We start from the raw sequence: 21,652 nt of genomic DNA, 5'->3' as shown, positions 1-21,652 counted from the left end.
ATGGTGCTAGAAGGAAGCCCGGAAGCAGTGAGTTCCCAGTCGCTAGACCTCCGCCGCACATGCCCCAAAACTGGACGCATCTATCCTTCTCCGGGGGACAGCATCCTCTTGACCAAGGAGCCAGTGAAGTACGGGGAGCTGATCGTTCTGGGGTAAGTGAAGGGACCATCAGGAACGCTACATCGGTCTGTCTTGAAATGCAGTTTTCCATCCCTTTCAGGTTAAATTACAGCCCTTCTCTCCCAATTTTCCATCACAAACATTAGCATTTTTAAAGCAAAGAGGTGGCATTTTGTTGAGGAAGTGGCCACCCTGACCCCAACCAAGCCACAAGGTAAATACTGGGGCAATCCGAAGCGTGTTTTGAGGTGCAGGGGCCTCTCAATTTGAATGGCTTCTTCAATTTATCAACTGATCAGTGACTCAAACCTCTGTGCAAATGAGGATCTGGGAAGCAGGTGGCTAACGTCAGCCTGGTATGAACCAAAGGTGGGAGAAGACAGGACCTGGCGGTGTGGATTCCCAGGCACTGAACAAACGCAGTAACGGAGCTGCTTCCTGACGTAATTATACTGCTGCGATGAAGAAAGCTTGGGGCAACTGGATCCATATTCGCTGGGTTTTGGGGTGAAACGAGGATGAGCTCCGTTCTGATCCTCAGAATTCCTTGGTTTTAGCGTACGTCATTTAAACCAAGCTCGCTCTGGAGAATCTTGGCCTTGTAGAGCCAAGAGGCCAAGCCTTGGCATAAATTCCCAGGTTTTGATGGCTGCTTTGGGGCTGCATCCATCCAGCCCCAAAACCAAGTTAGCACATACAGTAGACTCACGACTATCTGGCTCCCGACTATCCAGCCTCCGTACTATCTGGCCTAGTTAAAAAATAACGATCAATGAACAGTGAAATAAGTTTAAATAATTTTTGTAAGAATTAAACCTACGTTTGATGTTAATGTTTTGTTTATTTTAAAAGTGTATGTATTCAGACTGTACAGTGTACATGATTTTATGTTTCCTGCAATTAAGTTAGACATTCTAAAATTTATCTTCAAATGTGTACAATATTTTTATTCTTCCGTTTTCTGTCATACATTTTTAAAACGCGTACAGTACAGTACATAACAAACATTTATGAAGTACTAGCCTGTACTAAGAGGTCAGAAAATATGAATAAGAGCGGGTTTTGGTATAAAAACGGTGTTTTTAATGGTATGGGTGGGGTAGGAAGTGAGCATTTATAGAACTCCGGCCTGTCCGGCTTTTTCGGTATCCGGCCTGCCCTTCCACCGCGTTAGGCCGGATAGTTGGGAGTCTCCTGTGCAGAGGCAGGGTGTGGGGTGCTTCTTCCAGCTCAGTGGGCTGAATTTATACCTGCCCCGTTCTCTCTGGATCGCTTGTCCCGGACAACCCTGCATTGCAGGAAACACTCAGAGATTGGGTTTTGAATATTTCGGAAAGCACAGCTTGCGAAGGCAAGAGAGGAAATGGAGTGTGCGGCGCAATCCCAGAGCTGCAAATGTTTCTTGGCAAAGCCGCAGAGGTGCCTTTTTTAAAAGGGTGCCTCAAAATGCAACAGCCAAGCCGTTGGAACTGGGAATCCGGATTTACGTCCGGGCTGGTCACCGGGTTTTGCATCGAAAGACATTGGCTTTCGCTCTCTCGGGCGCAAAGATCACCTCCTGCCCAACCTGGCTCTCCCAATGCAGGTACAATGGTTCCTTGCCCAATGGCGACAAGGGCCGTCGCCGCAGCCGACTGGCGCTCTTCAAGAGACCCAAAGCCAACGGAGTTAAGCCCGACGTCGTCCATCACATCTCGACGCCGCTTGTGTCCAAGGTACGTGCAAGACCCCTTCCCGACGACCCAAGAGGCCACCGGGCTTAAATGTGGGAACGTGTTTTCTGCCAGCGTCAAGCCCCAGAAAATGGGATGCCATCACAAAGAAGTCACTTCCGTATAGCCCGAAGTACCTGATCCTGCCTCCTCTTGGAAGCGAAGCAGGGTCAGGCCTGGTTGGAATCTGGACGGGTGGCTAAAGATGTTGCGAACGGCCCAGAGAGCCTCAGCGATGAGCAGAACAGAGATGCAATTAATACTGACACAGTGTGACTCTGAGCATTTGCAAAGAGTGTTTCCTTTCCTCATAGCACACAGATAATCTCTGCTAATTTGGAATTAACGGGGCAAGAGTCCAGGTCAGGGGAAATTCTTACAGCTCCAGCATTTTTGCTTTTAGAAACTGATCTCTGAAGCCCAATTTGGTAATAAGTTACCTGGGATAGTTACCTGGGTAATAGTTTAGCCAGGCAAAAAAGGTGAAATTCTGCACAGAGAAATAAGCTGCCCCGAGATGTTCTGTAGGGGATGGGATAGAAACGCTTTTACTAAATTAATAAAATAGGATGGCTTAGAACACCAGTTTTGCATTCAGCTGGACCCAATTTATTCTGTCGCTACCAGACAAGGTAAACCATCCCATCTGTAAACTGACTCAGTAAAAGGCATTTCCTATGTGCCTATTGAAATCAGCCCTTTCCTCACAACCATGAGGACTAGAATCTTGGTTTCGTTTTAGGGAAGAACGATAGCTCAGAGCTGCAATGCACGTTTTGCCCTAGGTTTGGTCCCCAGCATCTTTGGCACTGGGGTAGCCCAGGGTGCAGCTGCTGTGAAGAGGAGCAAGCTCTGTCTTGGGTATAATCAGGAAAGGAATCGAAAATAAAACTTCCAAGAATATACTGCCCTTATACAAAACTATGTTGCAACTGCCCTCGGAATATTATGTATAATTCAGGTCACTGTACCTAAAAGCGATTTTGAAGAGCTGGAACAAGTGCAGGAACAGACAGCTAGAATGGTTACCCAGCTGCAAGGAGAAAAGGTGAGCAAAGGTAGTCAAGAGAGAGACCTTTTGTCCCTCCCTGCTGATATTTAGGACCCAAATGGGTCCTCCTTCGGCTGGCGGGAGAATCAGGCCAGATTCCAGCAAGACCATCACACAGGGCATTGTTAAACTGGGGAATTCAAAGCAGCAAGATGGAGCGAGGGCTACCCACTCGTACGATGTCAAAAGGGGAATGGATTCCATATTTCAGCCTATTTTTCCCCCTGAACCCCTGAGGACTAGCAGCTTGCCTTTCCCATTAGAAGGCAGCTTGCCCTGTACAGCTGGCTTTTAGGAATGGGATACAATATGTTTGCCCTTGTGCTTCCTCTGATCCTTGTGCAATCGTAAACAGTTTGGCGGTAAACAGAGGGTGATGTATCCTTTTAAGCCTGGAGTTTGAACGGTTCTTGCGAGTTTTTGTTTCATTTCTCTGCCGGACAGGCACTGACCAACAAAGGACAGCATAGCATCTCCTACACGCTTTCCCGGAGCCACTCAGTAATTGTCGAATATACACACGACAGCGAGACCGACATGTTCCAGGTATTTCTGACACCGGTCGCAGTGGGTTCTCAGGCTAGCTGACCTCACAGGGATAAGCAAGAGTTATACGACTCTCTTTCTCGCAAGTACGAAGAGGTGGCATATAAATCTAATAATAATAGGGAAAGAGCTACTGAGTTTCTGTTGTATTTTGCTGCTGCTCCTCGTTGTGCGTTATTTTTGATGTACCCCTTGGCGGGGTTATTCCCTTAAAGCGCCATGGAGCAGGACCCAAGATGCAAAAGCCTCTAGGACTGAACCAAATTTTAAACCGAATGAATAGTCAGGACGCAGGGAGCTGACCATGCATTTTCTTCCCAGATCGGCCGTTCCACAGAGAGTATGATAGATTTCGTAGTGACGGACACGACCCCCGGGACCAACTCGGCCATTGACGCTCAGTCGGCTCAGAGCACCATCTCCCGCTTCGCCTGCCGGGTCATCTGCGAGAGAACCCCTCCGTACACGGCACGCATTTATGCTGCCGGGTTCGACGCCTCGCGCAACATTTTCCTTGGAGTGAGTGAGTCACTGGAGCGATTTGTGTGTGTGTGTGTGTGTCTTTGTGCATGTGATAGACGGTGGACAAGGACAGGGTCTTTTGCAGCCGAATGGGGACCTCGGCATTCTAGGCCAACCTCACCCGGATGTGGCTTTTCCCAGCACGGAGATGAGAGGATAAGAAAATCTTGATCGGTGCTGTGCAGCTTGGCTCGCTTACGTGAGCCACCTGAATGAATTTGTCTGTGTGTCCCTGCTCACTCAGAACTATTCTGATCTCTTGAGGTGAGAGATTCAGTAAGCTAAGGACAAGAAAACACATTATATCTGGGGCGATCAAACTTTTTCTTCCTGAGAGCCAAACTCTGTTTTGGAGAAGTGGTTGGGGGCGGGGTTGCAACAGGGGGTGTGGCCAGAAGAAAAGGGGGTGGGGTCAAGGAGCAGGACCTGAAATGCAAAACCCGGCAGCCTCTAGGAACTGCAAGCTTTTGCTACCAGTAACTTAGGAGAGGGATTTCAACTGGTTAGAATGAACCAAAAATGTACAAATTGGGGGTTATTATTATTATTATTTTATTATTATTAGAACATTTCTATGCCGGGAAGGGATGTGCCTCGAGGGGGGGGAGGTTGGAGAGGACCCCCCGAAGCCGCGGCTGCCACAGAGGAGGGGGACCCACACAGTGCCGTGTCCAAGCGCGGAAGGGAGGGGCGCACGGTCCTGTGATGCCCGTCTCTGCTTTCATTGGCAGGAGAGGGCAGCCAAGTGGAGAACTCCAGACGGACTGATGGACGGCCTCACGACGAACGGGGTGCTGGTGATGCACCCCAACGGCGGCTTCAACGAGGACTCCACGCCGGGCGTGTGGCGCGAGATCTCGGTGTGCGGGAACGTGTACGCCCTGCGTGACAGCCGCTCAGCACAGCAACGGGGAAAGCTGGTACGTTGGAGGCGAGGAGGGGGGTCCTTTGCAGGTCAGGGAGAGCTTGCCCCCCTCCTGGGGGGTCCGTAGCTCAGCGGCAGGCTTCAAAACTGGCAGCTCCAGTCAGAAAATCCCTGGAGATTGGCTGCTGCCAGTCCGTGTTGACAGCACTGGGTTGTACGGACCAGGGTCTTGATTCAGGAAGTTCGAATACGGAAGGAAGTTTCTTCTTGAGGACTAGAACCTTACAGTTTTGGTGGAAGGAAAGGACCTTAGTTCAATGGCAGAGTCTCTGCTCGGCGTGGAGAAGGTTCCAAGCTTGGTTTCCGGCAACTCCAGATAGGTCCTGGGAAACACTTGCCTGGAACACTGCCAGCCAGTGCTGGCAACACCAGGCTACGGGGCCCGTGGGACTCCCTCGCCGCAGGGCAGCTTCCCAGGGTCCCCGGCCTCTTCCTCAGGGCACTCATCCGAGGCAGAATCCAGAAAAGCATCTTTGCTGATCCAGCCCAGCGATGTTCCTCTCGGCCAGAAGCAGGACCTTGGCCGAGCACGGCCCGTCCGAGGCTGAGCTGCCGGCGGGGAAAAAGGGTCTCCGCTTCAGCCACGGCGTGGGCGGCCGCCGAGGCCAGGAGGGAGGAGGACGTCTGCGGGCCGCGGAAAGGAGTCCGGGCACGGCGTCCCCGTCCCCCCCTGACCCCCCTGCTCTCCCCCCCCCGCCAGGTGGAGTCGGAGTCCAACGTGCTGCGGGACGGCTCGCTGATCGACCTGTGCGGCGCCACCCTGCTCTGGCGCACCTCCGGGGGACTGCTGCGCACCCCGACGCTGCAGCAGCTGGAGGCCCTGCGGCAGGAGGTCAACGCCGCCCGCCCCCAGTGCCCCGTGGGCTTCGGCACGCTGGCCTTCCCCAGCCTGGCGCAGCGGGGCGTGGTGGAGAAGCAGCAGCCCTGGGCCTACCTGCACTGCGGCCACGTGCACGGCTTCCACACCTGGGGCTGCCGCAAGGAGAAGGGCGGCCTGGAGCGGGAGTGCCCCCTGTGCCGGCGCGCGGGCCCCTACGTGCCCCTGTGGCTGGGCTGCGAGGCCGCGCTCTACCTGGACGCCGGGCGCCCCACACACGCCTTCTGCCCCTGCGGCCACGTCTGCTCCGCCAAGACGGTGCAGTACTGGGCGCAGATCCCGCTGCCCCACGGCACCCACGCCTTCCACGCCGCCTGCCCCTTCTGCGGCACGTGGCTGGCGGGCCGGCAGGGCTTCGTGCGCCTCATTTTCCAGGGGCCGCTCGACTGAGCCGGGGAGGGGGGTGGGCGGGGAGGGACGGGAGACGGCAAATAAACGGCAACATCGGAGCCGCCTCGGCCCGCTTCTGGGGACTGGTGTCTGTGTGCTTTTCTGAAACCGCCTGCGCGCGCCCCCCCCCCTCGGTCCCGGGGTGTCTGGGTGCCCCGGAGGGAGGCGGGGGGCGGGCCGCCTCGCCAGGGAGGGGCTTGGAGGCCCCCAAATACGCCGCTCCGGGCAGCTGGCCTCTTGGGCATCCCTTCCACGCACAAAATGGGTCGGTAACTTATACTGTCAGCCCCAGATTTGGGGGCTAGCAAAGTGCCCTCATTGAGCCCCTTCCGTGTGCAAGACCCTCCTCTCCGTTATTATCTCACGGCTCCCGGGATGCCACAGACACCAGTGGAACGGTGGCCATCTCCCGTGGGACCTTCCGCGATTCATCCCCTCCCGGCTCCTTTCCTGTGTTAAGATTTTTGAAGACTGGTTATGAACCCGGATGTTGGCACGCCCTCCAACGCCGCTAGGTTGGATTCAGAAGAGCGAGTTTGCGCTCGTTTCTTGGGCCGGCTGCTTTTCACTTCACCAAAGGAGCTCCGTGGTTGGCCAGGCCCCCATCGAACAAGCCACCTCCAGTGGCAGCCATTTTGTGAGTGTGCCTACGAGATGCCCACCAACCCACAGATGGAGTGCACCTACTCGTCCCTTCCAGGGGCCCAATCCGCGCCACTGCCAAGTAGAAGGGAGCGAAGCGAACGCAGACCCCAACAGCGGCCCTGCTTCGGTTTGCAGCAGCTCATCTTCCAGTCTATGGATCGCTTTTAAGACCCAGCCACCAGCGACTGCAAGAGACGCACGGGGAGGGGGGGGCAGCCAAGGGGCAGAGCACCTGCTCGACGTGCCAAGGGCCTTTCAAGCACCTGGATTCATGGATTTGCCCTGCAGCTCAAGGCGAGCGAAATTCAGCCCTGCAAGCTTCTGCGCTGGTCGTCACGGAGCCAAGCGGTGCAAAGAGAAACGGTCCCGGGGCCAGCCGCCGCAGAGGTCCACAGAGGGGCGCAATCCGTCCCCCTGCAGACTTTTAAAAGACAACATGCTCAACTTTTTAAAATGATCGGGGTGCTTAAGGGGGGGGGGGCAGAGAAAATTTAGGAGGACGCCGCCAACCTCTACCTACGGGCCCGGGTGGGGCTATAGCAAGCCGGAGGCGGCGCAAACTCAGGAGCAAGCGCGCAGCGCTCGGGGGGGCGCACCGGGCTGCCTAAAAGGACCCCAGCCAGGATCGGCGGGCGGGCCTTCGGTCTCCCAGCAACGCAGACGTCAGTCTCTGCAAGCGGAGCCTGGATTGGCGGGCTGAGGCGCGGGAGGCGTGGCGGGTGTTTGAAGCGATAAATGGGAGAGGCGGGGCCAAGCTGCAAGTTGGCAGGTGCGAGCGAGGTGGAGGCAGGTGAGGGCGACCGGCAACGTGGGGGGGGGGGGCTACGTTTTGGGGGGGGGGGCGTGTGTCGGGGAGAGCACGTGGGTTGCAGGAGCCAGGGAGCCCAGACAGCCCACCTCGCCCAATATTTCCCCTCCTCATTCTCTGAATACAGGATCTGGGGGTGGGGGTCCTTCCCTCTGGGAGGTGAGGCGAGCGAGGCTGCAGCCCGGGGGTCTGGGTTCAATTTTCCACCAGGCATTTCCGGCTAAAAACCGACTCCTCCACACCTGGGAAAGCGCTGCTTGGGAGGGCGAGCCAGTCGGAGCCGACTGGACCAAAGACCCTGTGCAGCTTGTGGCCCAGTCTGTGTCCCAGGGCAGGGCCGTCTCAGTGCGTGGGCCTGGTGGGCGCTTGCCCGTGGGCCCCACACTAACCTGTGTATGTTAACCCTTGGAAAATGGGAAAACTGCCAAAAGTAACAGCAGTTGTAGTTGTCCTAGGGGCCCAGTACACTGCTTTGCCCGGGGCCCATCATGCTGTCCCAGGGTCCTTCCCTACTTGCCAAGGATGATGAGAGCTGTAGGACATCTGGATAGAACCTCTGTCTCATCACTCGGGATCTCAGGTAGGGTCCTGGGTGGCCTCATACCTCATTTAGGGCTGACGGGTGTGTGTGTGTGTGGAGAGGGCTCCTTCTGTCCCAGAAGGGGAACAAGAGCTTTGACACTTCTTAAAAATACACACCCAAATGCATGCACCCCCAGTAAAAGAGAGGAGGGATGTGAACTGAATCTCATGGAGAAAAGATGCTCAAATGGTTTTACAGGGTTGCTCCTATTGTTAATACCGAGTTGTCCTTAATTGCATTTGTGGGTTGTGCATTTCCTTGGAAGCGTTCCTGTCCTGTCTGGTAGGTGAAAACTATTATAAGCAAATAAGTAAATAATATCAGTGTGACACCACACTTCCTTCTGCAGGCTGTGGGATTCCTTGGAAGGGTGTGTCAGAGAGCAGGGATTCCCACGCATGTTGGCATGGGAGTCCCCCAAGTTTCAGTGAGGAGTTGCGTTAAGGGTGACCCCCAAAAGTAGGTGGCCGGTCCTGCCTTCAGCCTCTCCCAAACTCTAACCCAGCCCTCCCCAATCTTGTGCCCTCCAGAGGATTTGAACTACAGCTCCCATAAGCCTCAAACTGCAGGGCCAGCAGGCAGGAGTCCTGGGAATTGTCATCTAAACCCTCTGTGGTGGGTTATAGGTTACACTGTAAGCTGTTTGGGGCAGGGACCTAGTCTCTTACACCCCATAAAGTGGCAGGCACTGGCTGGACATTTTGTGCAGGGTTAGAAGAAGAGACGTTGGAACTCTGCTGATTTTCTCCTAGGTGCTCTCCGGCCTTCATGAGCCCATCTGGGAAATGCTGTTGTTTCTGTTCACAAGCCTGTTCGAGGGTCCGTAACCCATTTGTCTGTGCTCCTGTGGAACTCTTGGCCACCTAGTCAATGCCTTGCACTCGTGGGCTTGTTCCTCTGCATCTTGGGAAGGCCACGGAGGCTGCAGGGTTGTTTTAGGGCCAGGATGGGAAAGTTTAAGCCTCTGGATCAAAGATGGGCGGAAGGTAACCTCCTGCTTTTGCTTCCAGGAGTCCCTGGCAGGGTGGTCAAAATATTGGGCACGGAAGCCCCAAACATCTCTTTCTTTGCCCTGTAGCTACTGCTGCTGCTCTCAGGCATGCTAGCTGGGGCTGATGGGTGCTGTAATCCACGACATTTTACAGACTGTAGGCTCCCCACTCTTGTTTCTATTCACTCCATTCATTAGTTAGTTTTTTTTAACGGCCGTAACTCCAAATCATTTGTAGCCACCTCTTGGCATGTTTACATCAAGGTCAGACTCACTGAAGTCTCGGGACTTTCGCATTGCAACTGTTTCATCTTTCCCAAAGTTGTATAATAACAGCACTTTGCTTTTTAAAAATAGCCCTTGCCAAATGACTTGAGACGTAATCCTATACCAGTGGCTGGGGAACATGGGCGGGGGGGTTTGTCGCCGCGCGTGGGTTGCCCGTGGACAGCTGTCGGCCACCGTGTGGAGAATTTGGACCCGAGCTCTGATCTGCAAGGTTCTCGCAACAGGCTTGTCTTTCGTGCATGCTCAGTCCTACAACTCCCAGCATCCCCCAGCTGGAGTTGCAGGGGGCGTGTCCTCCTGCGTGAAGTCATGAGTGGGGAAAGGAAGGGGGCGTGGCAGGAAACTGCATGTTGCACGAGGGGGGGGCAGGTGAGGAAGTGCCAGCGATCATATCCAGGTGGGTTTGCGACTGATGGTGTGTGTGCCCGTGGCAGGTGGGCTGCAGGTTCTCCCGGGCGGTGTGTGTGCTGCGGAAGATGGGGTGGATTGTAGGTGGAGGGTGCCCGCCTGTGTGTCTCTGTCCAGACTGCGGCGGGAGAACACACAGGCCAGGAACTAACAAGATTTGCTGAAAGTGTTTGAGCAGAGCTGGTGGTCAGACTGAAACTAAGTCCCATCATCCTGCAATGGGCAACAGGCAGGTCGGGATCTATTCTTAAAGTCTTGGCTTAAGTTCAGTGCAGGTTTCTGACTCGCAGTGTTTTAGCTGCAAAAAAATTATTCCTTCCAGCCCAAACTGGGCTGCTGAGTTGTTGGGTAACCAAAAGGAAACCTGCTAAGTTTTGGTTTTTAGTGTTTGCTTGTGGGGGGGGGAGGGGTCAGCTTTTTAATTCTCAGCACCGTCTTTTTCGCACCGGTTTGCTGGAACTGGCAGTTCGGTGCTGCTTTTTCCTTCCAGATGTTTTGGACTTCAGTTCCTATCAGCCCCAGGCAGCAATGGGCTAGTTGGAGAGTCAGAGTCCAAAAGAACATCTGGTGAGCACAGCTCGGAGGACCGAGAGAAAACTGATCAGACAAGCTTGCTAGATATAAACTATGTAGGGCTGCAGAATTATATGTGCAACAAAACAAAAACACAATTTTAAATTCGATATAAGAAAACTGAAACATTTTATAGGAAGCCGGATGAGGCTGCTGGCTGGTGAATGAGTAGCAGTTTTCCTGGATTTGTCTTCTGCTTGCTTTTTCTCAGTAGCCCCTGGGCTGAGCTGGATTTGAGGGTATGTTCAGTGTAAGAAGAGCATTTTTACCCAGCACTCTTACTGTATTCCGGCTTCCATGAAGGGATTGTACTGCATCCCACCTGCATCCTGAACCTTTCCTCTTTCCTTTTCCTTGGAATCCTGGTTTTAATTGCAGCTAAGGGCATGGCTTATCGCGACCCAGTTGCACATAAAAACCAGCCAGGTTTTCTTTTCTTTTGAAATCCTGGGTTGTCATGGACGAGAGAACGTGCTAGTTCACGTGGCTTGTCATGGACGAGAGAACGTGCTAGTTCACGTGGCTTGATTCATCTGCCGCTAGTGAAGCGATCCAGGGATGACCTTCTTCCCTTATCAGGAATACAGGCATAGATAACATGTCCTTGGCTCTGGACAAGCGTCTTTGGATTAAAGTGCAGGGCCTTCAAAGCCAAACTTGGATAGCGTTTTCTCCTTTGGAGGCCTCTGAATCCCAGGAGGCCCAAGTGGCTGTGCCCAGAAATCCCCCCCTCCTTTTTTCCAGCTCCAATTTGGCAGGATGGCGGATTCCGAGTATGTTCTGCCCAACGACGTCGGCATCGCGACGCTGGACTGCGCGGAAGCCTTCCGGCTGTTGTCACCGGAGGAGAAACGCTACGCTCACTACCTCTCGCGGGCCTGCTGGTACGGGGGGCTCGTGGTCCTGCTGCAGACCTCACCGGAAGCACCTGCCATCTACACCCTCATCTCCAGGCTCTTCCGCGCCCAGGACCCCTCCCTGCTGGGGGAGCGGGCTCGCGCCATCGGGCTGTCGGACGAAGAGTATCAGGTACCGGGAAGCCCCCGGGGGCCCGACTGGGTCCGTGTTTGAGGACGCTCCCTCTTGCACCTGGGATCAAGTCGCGATTCACAGGGCAGGAGGAGGGCCTGTCTTAAGGTCGCTGTCTCTCGCAGGCATTCCTGGTCTACGCCGCGGCCATCTATGCCAACATGGGGAACTACAAGTCCTTTGGTGACACCAAGTTCGTGCCCAACCTTCCGAAGGTGAGCAGAGGAGGACGGCCTCCCGCAGGTGTCCTGCAAGGGGATGCTCGCAGGTGGGAAAGGCCTTCAGCCAGTCGGGGCCTTCCTTGATCCTCGTTGGCTGAGGCCCTGGGAGACGGGGCGAAGCCTCTGCCACAGGTGGGCCAGGGCGCCGCCTGATCCCCCTCCCGCTGCTGATCGCCCTTCTTGCCCCCAGGAGAAGCTGAAGCAGCTGGTGTGGGCGAGCCAGGCCTTCGCAGAGCACCCAGACAAGATGCAGGAGCTGTGGGACCGCTGTGGGGAGCGCATGTTCTCCCTGGAGCCCTTGCAAAGGCACCTGGGGCTCAGGGGTGAGGTATGTCCCCCCAGCTAGCCATCCCCCCCCCCGCCGTGCAAATGGAACCTGGCTCTGAAGGGCAGCCTCTGACCCTGTTTTCTGCTCTCCCCCAGGGCATCTCCACCTATTTCTCCGCCAATTGTGGCATGGAAGATGCGAAGCAAGCTCAGGATTTCCTTGACTCCCAGGTGAAGCAAGAACTCTCCTGCCACTCTGGGTTGGCCTGTACCATGTGACAGGGCACTTCAAGGAGCTTAGCAGGGGCTGCTGGGTTTCAGGGAATAGGATGTGGGGGGAATCTCTCGGGGTGCCTCAAGGCAGCGTGGGGGAACACAGCGCCTCGGGTAGGGAGGGAGTTCTGCAGCTCTCATGTAACAAGAAGCAGGTGATTGCGTGGACCCTCTTCTGCCTGGGACCCGGCGAGCCATTCCCAGCCGGAACGGTGGTCCCTGGTCTCCACAACCGCTCTCTGGTCCTCGACTCCAACCCTTTTCCTTAAATCATTCTCCAGAACATCAGCGCCTACAACACGAGGCTTTTTAAGACGGAGGTCAACGGCAAAATGAGCTACGAGGTACGCCTGGCTTCGGTGCTTGTAGACGGTAAGAGCTTGGGCTCTTGAGCCCTACTTAAAGTATGTTTTAAAATACTATGTTGTCATTTTCTTGACATGACTAACTTATGTTTTGATGGCATCTCTTTATATTAAAAAATTTTAAAGGTCCTTAAAGTTGGTGACTTAAGAGCTCTTCTAGGCAACCAGGTTGTGGAAAAGAATGATCAAAGGTTGATTTATTTTTTATTGTGGGTTTCAGAAACCAAAACAAATATAAAAACAGAGAAATAAAAGAGTGCTGCAGTTTTCTTAAATGAAATTGAGTGACTGTATTCCAGTGAATTTATATATGTACCCCAATATTTTATGTATAGTAAAATATACCATGATTCTTAGGGATTGTCGTGTATCTACTCCAGGAAAGGTAGCCCAGATATCCATACATTTATCCATTTGTAGATTATTTTTACAGACCAGTGAATTTAAGTGAGTTTGCTTGGGTCATTACCTGGACTAGAGATCACCTGTAAATGCCCCCACACCTGTCTTCACATACAGCACCTTGAAATATTTTTATGCTGCTGCTCAGCCAAAAGAGCTTTGAAAAGGGGCTTACACATTTAGTAATATAAGACAAGTCCCTGCTTGCCAGCTTACAATTGAAGAAGACACAGCATGCAAGGAAAAACAAATGAGGAGGGAAGAGGAAAGAGCAGCCTTTCAGAAGGGCTGGTGGAATGGCCCCACTTTTCCTTTGATACAGGAGGGAAGAGAGGCAAGAAATGAGACATTTCTGTGATAAGACAAGCTCAGATGCCTCCAGCCGTCACCCAGAGTCGTTCACCCAGTCTCCACGTACCCTTCACTGCATGTTTCTTTTTTTATTTCCAACTTTTCTCTGTAATGCAGTTCAGTAGAAATGCTACCGAGGCCTACATCTTATTTTCACAGTCTGCAGTTTTCACCTCTGCCTCCTTTTTCGCCCAGATTCCCAACTGGACACCGAGATGACGTCCAAGGTGAAATGCTTCCCGTTTGGCAGCTGCGTCTTCACGGTGACGCTCGGCGATTATTCCCCGCTCCTTCAGCGAGTCGTGGAGAACTTGCAGAAAGCCCAGGTGAGCCAGGGCGTGTGTGCGTTTCGGACTCCCTTCCCTTGTTGGCTGCCATCTCTCACCGTTCCTTTATCCCTGCTGGAGGTGGCCGGCGGAGGCAGGAATAGATTCCCCAGCATGGATTAATTCCAAGAAGTAACCTGGGAGCGGGGCTGGCAACCCAGGAGTGGGGGGGTTTTGCTGGTAACTGCATCTCTCTGAACACGGGGGAGCAAGGCCCAGGGCCTTCTGTGGTTCCCCTTGACACCTGCCCCCCCCCCCCTTTTTCTCCTCCCCCTCCCCCCTCCCGGCGTAGGGGTCTATTTCTTGTCTCACGCGCCCCCCCCCCCCCCCCCATTTTAAAGCTTGAAATGCTTTCAGAAGACTAAATGAGATTTCAGTTCAAGTGGCGGCCAGGATACAGCTGCTAGGAGCCTGTCAGGATGAGACTTTGGTCCTCAGAGTGGAAAAGGCTTCAAGCCCGCTTTTGTAGTCCGATCTGGCCCTGAGACTTCAGCAGGACTCTTCTCCTTGGTCCTGAGGGCTAGAGGCATAGTCTCGCTCTTAGGCAACGGGGCCAGCCTTTGGAGTGCTTCTGTTCTTCGCTTTCTTGCTGCTTTCCTTGCGAAACGGCTTCATGGTGCAGGGGCCAGAACGGGGGGCCGGCCGGGTCAGTTTCAGAGGGCATGGCCTGATTCTGGACTCTTTCTTCCCCTGCCAGCAACACGCCGCCAACCCCATCCAGGCAGAAATGCTGGCCCACTACATCAACAGTTTCATGCAGGGCTCCATCACGGCCCACAAGGAGGGCTCCCGCTGCTGGATCCGCGACAAGGGGCCCATCGTGGAGAGGTGGGCTGCGCCAATCCGTTGCTTCGTTCATGCGCCTTGGCAGGATCCTTTGAGAGGCTTCTGCGGCCATGTGTGGTTGGAGGCAGAGGACTGGGGAGGTGCTGAAACCTCAGAGTGACCCTGCCACATCAGACCAAGAACCGGCTGAGCCCAGCGTTCTGTCTGCACAGGGCTCTGCCATGGGAAGGGCATCCTGTTGCCCATGTTCCCCAGCACCTTGTGTCCAACAGCACTCTGCCTCTGATGCTGGAGGTGGCATGTGGTCATGAGGACTAGGAACCATGAAGAGGCTTCCTGCAGTAATTTGCCCACTCCCTATGCAAAGCCCTCCATATGGGTGTCCATCAATCACAGAAACATTATTTTTATCCTGCGTTTTGCATGTGTATGGAGCCAAAATGATGTTTAGCCACACGGAAAACTCTGTTTTTCATGTTCGCAGCTACATTGGTTTCATTGAGAGCTACCGAGATCCCTACGGTTCCCGGGGGGAATTTGAAGGTACTATTCTGTCTTTGCTATCATGAATTTTAGATCTGGGCTGCCTCTGACCTTCGTGGGGAAGGGAAGGCCAGACATCTTCAAGCAAAGCAAGATTCTTGGCTTTCCCCAGACGAGAAATGCTGCCCCGTCTAGGGATGCATTTTAAACCCAGCCCCAAATCCTTGATGTGAGTTTGTCCCAAATAAGATTTCATGGGCTCAAGCTATAAGAAAGTAAGACCATCAAGTGGGACGGAGGGAACGGGAAATGTTTGTGCCGGCACCGTTGGTCCCCTGGCTTGTTCTGCAGCGACGCGTCTCGCCTTTTCAGGGTTCGTGGCCGTCGTGAACAAGGCCATGAGTGCCAAGTTCGCTCGGCTGGTGGCTGCTGCGGAACGGCTGCTGGAGGAGCTTCCTTGGCCACGCGCCTTCGAGAAGGACACGTTCCTCAAGCCCGACTTCACCTCGCTCGACGTGCTGACCTTCGCCGGGAGCGGCATTCCCGCCGGCATCAACATCCCGAATTGTAAGGCCTGGGTTCGCCTCTCCCGTGGCCAGGCGTCCCCTTTCCCAGAGGGTCTCCTGGCAAGTTGCAGCTCTTGTTTTAGCACAATGCCACCTTTGAATCAGGGACTGCCCGTTGTTGGCCCCTCTTTTCTTTTTTTTAAGGCAGGGAAAGAAGTAGCTTTAGAGATAGCAAACTTCTGGAACCTGGAGTGTTTGTTTCAGCTTCTGCTAGAAACTTATCAAGCCGCCCTGGAGCCCTCCGGTTCTGTTGGACTATAGCCCCTTTCATTCCCAGCCTGCATTGGCCACCCGCCAGTTGGTTGGCGTGGCAAGCTCTGGGGTATCTAGGGTGCTTACAAAGAACGCCTCTGAGCATGTGCAGAATATGCTCTTGTTGCTGGGGAATGAAGGGCCACAGGAATTCTCATGGCAGCTGGCTGGTTTCCCTGTGGTGTCTCGTTCAGGCACGGATGGCTTCTCAAAATCATATCTCACCATTTTTTTCCTTCCAAGGAACTCAAGGCGGCTTAATTCTCCTCAATGTTACCCTCACAACAACCCTGTGAGGTAGGCTGGGTGTGAGGCAGCGAGTGGCCCGAAATTGCCCAGGGAGCTCCAGGACTGAGCAGGGACTTGAACCCAGCTCTCCTGAGTCCCAGCCTTGCTGGCTGAGCCGCTCCGTTAGATTTACGCAACACCGCAGCATCTTTCGCAGAAAGCTCTCGTTTGTTTGAATTTAAAAAATGGCTGTGCAGAGATCCGCAGCGGTCAGTGGCTGATTCGTCGAGAGGTTGGGGGGTGGCGGCCGGGCGAATACCTGCCTCATCCTGGGGGACCCCACAGAATCCAGTTCGCAGGTCTTTGTCTGCCTCTTCCCCTTCCAGACGATGACATCCGCCAGTCTGACGGCTTCAAGAACGTCTCGCTGGGAAACGTCCTGGCCGTGGCCTATTCCACGCAGAAGGAGAAGTTGACATTCCTCGCGGAAGAGGACAAAGTAACTCCTTCATTCCACAAAGCCCTTTCCGGAGCTAACAAAAGCCACGGTTTTCTTGTTTTTGTTCCTAACTCTGTTACTTGTATTTTATCTTTTGTTTGTTTGCATTTGTTCTATCTTTTTATTGTTGCTTACTCCAGAATCTCGATACTAGATAATGAAACAGATAAATGTAACCATCGTGGATTTAAATATGGGCTTCTGCTGTTGCTTGTCTCCTGCTCCTTGGATAACTTCACTGGTGCTTTTCTGTTCTGAGTTTTGTAAACCCAACAAGATACATCTGGGCAGGGCAGGGGGTTGAATAAAAAGAATCTAATTTCTAAATTAACACTCCTCTGGATAGCACAAGTCGTAGACCTCCAGGCAGGGAGACCTTGGCACCAGATTCCTTGAGCGGACCCACAAATTTTGGATGGGGGATAAACACAGAAGCGTTCCTGCATCAGAATACAACAAGTGCTTTTTACCTCTTGCAGGATCTTTATATCAAGTGGAAGGGCCCATCCTTCGAGGTTCAAGTTGGCCTCCATGAACTCCTGGGTCACGGCAGCGGAAAGCTTTTTGTCCAGGTGAGGCTTCTGAGCAGGACAAAAGGTTTTGGCTCGCTTGCTTTGTTTGCTTAGGAGCAGGAATATGCCAGGTTTGTGCAACGGCCACAAACGGCCGTGCTTTCGCAAACCTTTTTGCCTCTTCTGATCTAGGCTGCCCAAACCTTCTGGGGCCGGAGCACTACATTTTCTGAATTGTATTTCCATACAGAGATTTAGAAATACTCTAATGATGACCATTTCAGGTTGTGCACTAAATCTTGTCTGATTCACCTCAAATACAATCCGTGCTTGTATTCCTTGCACGTCTCCCAGGTCATCCCAAATCAGCAGTTCATCTGCAATGTCGCACCAGGACCGGCATGGCCATTTTGTGTGTGTGTGTGTACATCCCTAACCCTTTCTAAATTGTCTTGTGATAATCAAGTCCTCTGAAAGGTCATGACTCCGTCTGCTGAGGAAGCCGGCCGTGCGGGGAGCACAATTCTTTGCTACGAGGTTATGAAGTTCTCTTGCTGTCACTCTTCTATGGCAGGATGATTTGGGAGCGTTCAACTTCGACCGGGAGGCAGTAATCAACCCAGAGACGGGAGAGCAGGTGAGCGCCGGCTCTGGGGTTGTGGTTGTTCAGTGAATTCTTAGAAACCTCCGGGACATCTTTCTTTCTCTCATCTACCAGACGACATTCTCTTCTCTCATCCTGGCACAGCCATATTAGCAGTTTTATAATAAGTTTTACTCAAAATTATAACCCCTACAAAAAAGAAAAACTAAAAACAACATCAATCATCAGAAACATTGGACCTGTCGGGTCAGCCCCCACATTTTTTTCCATTTGTGATGACTTAAAAACATATTTAAATCTATACGAAGTCCCATTGCTCTAGCCAATGATAAAAAGAGTCCCAAGTTTGATAGAAATCAGTATCTTCTTTCTTCTTCAGTGACGAAGTCCAGTTTTCCCAAGGTCTGAGCTAATGCTCTAACCACTGCAACACACTGCCTCACTTATTGGCCTCTTTCCATACCTGACCAATGGGACCTTGTCAGACCCAGCATACATTTCTGTCCCCTGCAGATTCGGAGCTGGTACCGAGGTGGGGAAACCTGGGACAGCAAGTTCTCGAGCGTCGCATCCAGTTACGAGGAGTGTCGTGCGGAGTGTGTGGGCCTTTACCTCTGTCTGAACAAGGAGGTGCTGGAGTGAGTGTCTGAGTTACATAAGGGTGTACAGATTTTGTGAAATCTGAGTTACGTGATGGGCAGGCATCTTTCAGTCTGCTCACTGATGGAATCAAATGTCTTTTTCGGGATATGGAAGAATTTAATTCCTCTCGTTCTAATGCCCATTAGCCAAAGTTCAGGTATGTGCAAATTGCAAAAAACTGAAAAACAAGTTTGCAGAATCTAGTCCATCGCATAGCTAGAGCTGCTTAAAATGGTGGAGGGGTGAAGTTTCCTGAAGGGTAGCAAAGGCCACATCATTTGAGCATCACTGTTGCCGATTCTTATTTATTTATTCATCAAAAGTTTTTCTTCCCCATCTGCCACTAGCGTCTCGGGATGCCTTCTTGAGCACCGACACAGTTCAGGGGCTAGATAAATTTGGGGGTTTGAATGTATAGGTTGTATTTGTTTAGAATTCAGCTTTGTTCATTGGAGTTTGCTTTGCCTGTATTAGTTTGTTTTGTTTCATATTTATTATGTACTTGTTTTAAGTTAAGGAAGTCAAATTTAAAAAAAAGAAAAATACCACTTCCGAGTCAGGTTTGGCTGCAGGCTCACTGCTTCATGGGAAGTCACTCGCCCTTCCTCCAGCCTCAGTTTTCCCCATCTGTAAAATGGGAGTAATGCACTCACAGCATTCCTTGAACCCCCAGGCTGGGAGTGTCGAACCTTTGTGCTTCTGTATGCATCCGATTGCACCCTAAATTGTTTTTCGGTGTGTTCATGGCTGCTCTGGTCTTCTTCCTTCCCCTCTCAACAGGATCTTTGAATTAAAAGGAGATGATGCAGAGGATGTGATTTATATTAACTGGCTGAACATGGTGCGGGCCGGGCTGCTTGCCCTGGAATTCTACACCCCGGAATCTGCATCATGGAGGCAGGTGAGGGGCCAGTGCAAATCTAGAGGCGTTTCCCCCAAAAGCATGGTGGACTTTTATTCTTCCCATACTGCTTGATGTGGGTTTGGGTAAGGCTCTGGCTCCGATGAGGGAGGCTTTGGGCTTGGATCTGCAATGGCCTGTGGGCAGACTAACCTCAGTCACTCCCAAGAGAACCAGAGCGCTGGACTTGGCAGGGTTCTAGTCCTCATGTGGCCAGGAAGCAGCACCCACCTTGCATCATCTCCTGCCCTTCCGTCTTCCCACATCAGGCTCACATGCAGGCCCGCTTTGTCATTTTGCGAGTCCTCCTGGAAGCGGGCGGGGGGCTGGTGTCCCTGCGCCACACCACGGGAGCCGACGGCAGACCCAACGCCGTCGTGTCGCTGGACCGCAGCAAGATCGCCACCGTGGGGAAGCCTGCTCTGGAACGCTTCCTCCGCAAGCTGCAGGTAAGGGCAGGCGAGGAAGGGACGGGTGTCCTTCTGTCCTTCCCTCTTTCCACAAATGCCCCCACCCACGATTAGAAAGGAACGCCATTCCTTGGGCCAGGGGGTGTAAAGATGTCTTCCCTTTCTCCATCACAGTAACATTTCAGAAGCAAGACAGTCTGAAAACACTGAACTTCAGCAGGCTGAACTGCACATTCCGCCGATTTTTTCTGTTCTTTAGTCGGCGGATCTATTTAAATCTTGCAACCCTCTGGGTAGCCAGTGCTGCTCAGCACGGTCCAGAAAAATCCAGGCACGTCGCAAAAACTCTGGGAAGCCCCCAAGAGGAAAGAGAGAGCTTAAAATTAGAGACACGTGCCAAGGGGCTTCATAAGCTGCGTGTTCATACGGCGGGGAGTTGCTGCATCGCTCGGGGTGAAGAGGAGGGGGTGGGTTAGCAGAGCCCGATCACGGGGAAAGGGTTTGGGGTGGAGCAGTCCTGCTCGGCCCCATCTGAGCGGGAGTTTATCCCTTGTGAAGGTGCTCAAATCCACAGCGGATGTGGCTGGCGGGCATGCGCTTTACAATGCGTACTCTGCAGTGACGGACGAAGGACCCGAGCGCTTCCTCAGCCTGCGGCACACCGTGTTGCTGCACAAGGAGGCCCGCAAGATGTTTGTGCAAGCAAACACCCGCCTGGAAGGTAAGGACACAGGACCCCAGTGGACCCCACAGTTTCAGCCCTTCAGTTGGATTCGCTAGTGAGAGGCAGTGGTCAAGAACGCAGAACTGGGACTCGGGAGCGCCGGATTCGGGTCCCCTCTCAGCCCGACAGGGTGACTTTGCACCAGGCCAACTCTCAGCCCAGCCTACCTCACAGGGTGGTTGTTGTGGGGACATGACAGAGACAGGAGGAGAAGAATGGCTGAGCCACTTTGAGTTTGCTGTGAGAAAAAAGGCAGGATAGGAATCTTGAAATAAATGGGTTGGCACTTCGTTGGCACTGCTCGAAAACTCAAAATGCCAGACTTTTAAATGTGCAGTATTTTGGTAATTTGACAATTACGTATTTATTTATTGCATTTCTGTGCCACACCAATAGCCCCGAAGGATCTCTGGGTGGTTTACAAACATTAGAATCCCAAGTACGAACAATGTGTCTTGACAAGAAAGACACAGATTGATTGATGGATTGCTTAAAAGCTATTATATGGCGTCCTATTATAAAAATATCTCAGGACGGCTTACAGTGCTTTAAAAACAATTTAAAACAACGACAACTTCAAACAGACAAATTAGAACAGTAATAATGTATAAAACAATAAATAGTAAATCACAAAACAAAGCAAGAGCGACTGAACATTAAAAGCTATTGCTTTTGAAAGTTTTGACCTGGTGCCGAGAAGAGTACAAGCTCTTAGTATTTAAAAGGAAACTGGATTTGGGATACTTTGCATTCGAGTCCGCTGAAGAGCCCCTTCAAACCTCGCCCACCCCTTCCCCCTGCCCCATCTCCAGGAGACGACGTCGTACTAATGCAATATGACGGCAGCGCAGCCGGGCTGATCCGGTCTTTCCGGGACCGCTTCCCCGAAGACGCCGAAGCCCTGGAGCAGCACCTGCTGGAACTGGCACGGGCCGACGCGCACTTCTGGGAGAGCTGAGCAGGCGCCCGGCCAGGCCCATGGGCCGCTTCGCTCGGCCTGCTCCCTCCGGCCAGAAATCGGCCCCGCACGTGGGCGAGTCCCACCGGCCTTCCTAGGAGATCAATAAAACTAGCTTTTCTACAGTGGCTCGCACTTTCCTCACTTCGTGCCACTCGACAGGTGGGCAAGCCCAAGGCGGCGTCCCAGGGATGGGGTGAGCCCTTGCAGGCCGAGAGGGGTCCCAGGGAAAGAGGGGGGCCCGGGGGGCGGCGGCATTGCAGGGGGACCTCGTTGCCAGCAGGATGCTGCCGCGCTGGCGTTACGCGGTGCGGCCCCGCGAGCACGTCGCTCCCGCTGCACGGCTGCCAGCGCAGCGCAGCGCAGCGCAGCGCACCTGGGGCGAGCCGGGGCCCCATGTGCCGCCCCCGCCCC

The 21,652-nt window shown here is 53.1% G+C and overlaps 3 protein-coding genes across 7 annotated transcripts in view; all 3 read left to right on the top strand.

The window, feature by feature from the left end:
- Positions 1 to 6,143, top strand: PELI3 (pellino E3 ubiquitin protein ligase family member 3). Of its 2 annotated transcripts, none has more exons than XM_044448732.1 (6): positions 1 to 141; positions 1,812 to 1,835; positions 3,328 to 3,429; positions 3,751 to 3,948; positions 4,683 to 4,871; positions 5,577 to 6,143. In XM_044448732.1, the coding sequence occupies exons 1-6, from the start codon at positions 1 to 3 to the stop codon at positions 6,141 to 6,143; spliced, it is 1,221 nt and encodes a 406-aa protein (XP_044304667.1). The 2 variants fall into 2 exon arrangements, with proteins under 2 accessions (XP_044304667.1, XP_044304666.1); XM_044448731.1 differs by having other exon boundaries at positions 1 to 152; positions 1,706 to 1,835.
- Positions 6,144 to 9,793: 3,650 nt separating this feature from the next.
- Positions 9,794 to 21,363, top strand: DPP3 (dipeptidyl peptidase 3). Of its 4 annotated transcripts, none has more exons than XM_044448619.1 (18): positions 9,794 to 9,855; positions 11,184 to 11,468; positions 11,594 to 11,683; positions 11,880 to 12,017; positions 12,113 to 12,187; positions 12,511 to 12,601; positions 13,543 to 13,673; positions 14,371 to 14,501; positions 14,944 to 15,002; positions 15,315 to 15,509; positions 16,375 to 16,487; positions 16,967 to 17,059; positions 17,574 to 17,636; positions 18,117 to 18,241; positions 19,026 to 19,146; positions 19,416 to 19,595; positions 20,115 to 20,277; positions 21,093 to 21,363. In XM_044448619.1, exons 2-18 carry the CDS (start codon positions 11,199 to 11,201, stop codon positions 21,236 to 21,238), a joined length of 2,184 nt encoding a protein of 727 aa, XP_044304554.1. In that variant the 5' UTR covers positions 9,794 to 9,855; positions 11,184 to 11,198; the 3' UTR covers positions 21,239 to 21,363. The 4 variants fall into 4 exon arrangements, with proteins under 4 accessions (XP_044304554.1, XP_044304553.1, XP_044304555.1 ...); XM_044448618.1 differs by lacking the exon at positions 9,794 to 9,855 and adding an exon at positions 10,079 to 10,099; XM_044448620.1 differs by lacking the exon at positions 9,794 to 9,855 and adding an exon at positions 10,356 to 10,433.
- Positions 21,364 to 21,522: 159 nt separating this feature from the next.
- CCDC85B (coiled-coil domain containing 85B) overlaps positions 21,523 to 21,652 on the top strand; it is an 876-nt gene continuing 746 nt past the window's right edge. The window contains exon 1 of the mRNA XM_044448368.1: positions 21,523 to 21,636. Within this exon, the coding sequence (XP_044304303.1) occupies positions 21,523 to 21,636 (114 nt within the window). The remainder of the gene's footprint in view (positions 21,637 to 21,652) is intronic.

Source organism: Varanus komodoensis, unplaced genomic scaffold, assembly GCF_004798865.1.
Source record: "Varanus komodoensis strain SLA01 unplaced genomic scaffold, ASM479886v1 scaffold55, whole genome shotgun sequence".
NCBI lineage: Eukaryota > Metazoa > Chordata > Lepidosauria > Squamata > Varanidae > Varanus > Varanus komodoensis.
This window is presented reverse-complemented; position numbering and strand designations above follow the sequence as displayed.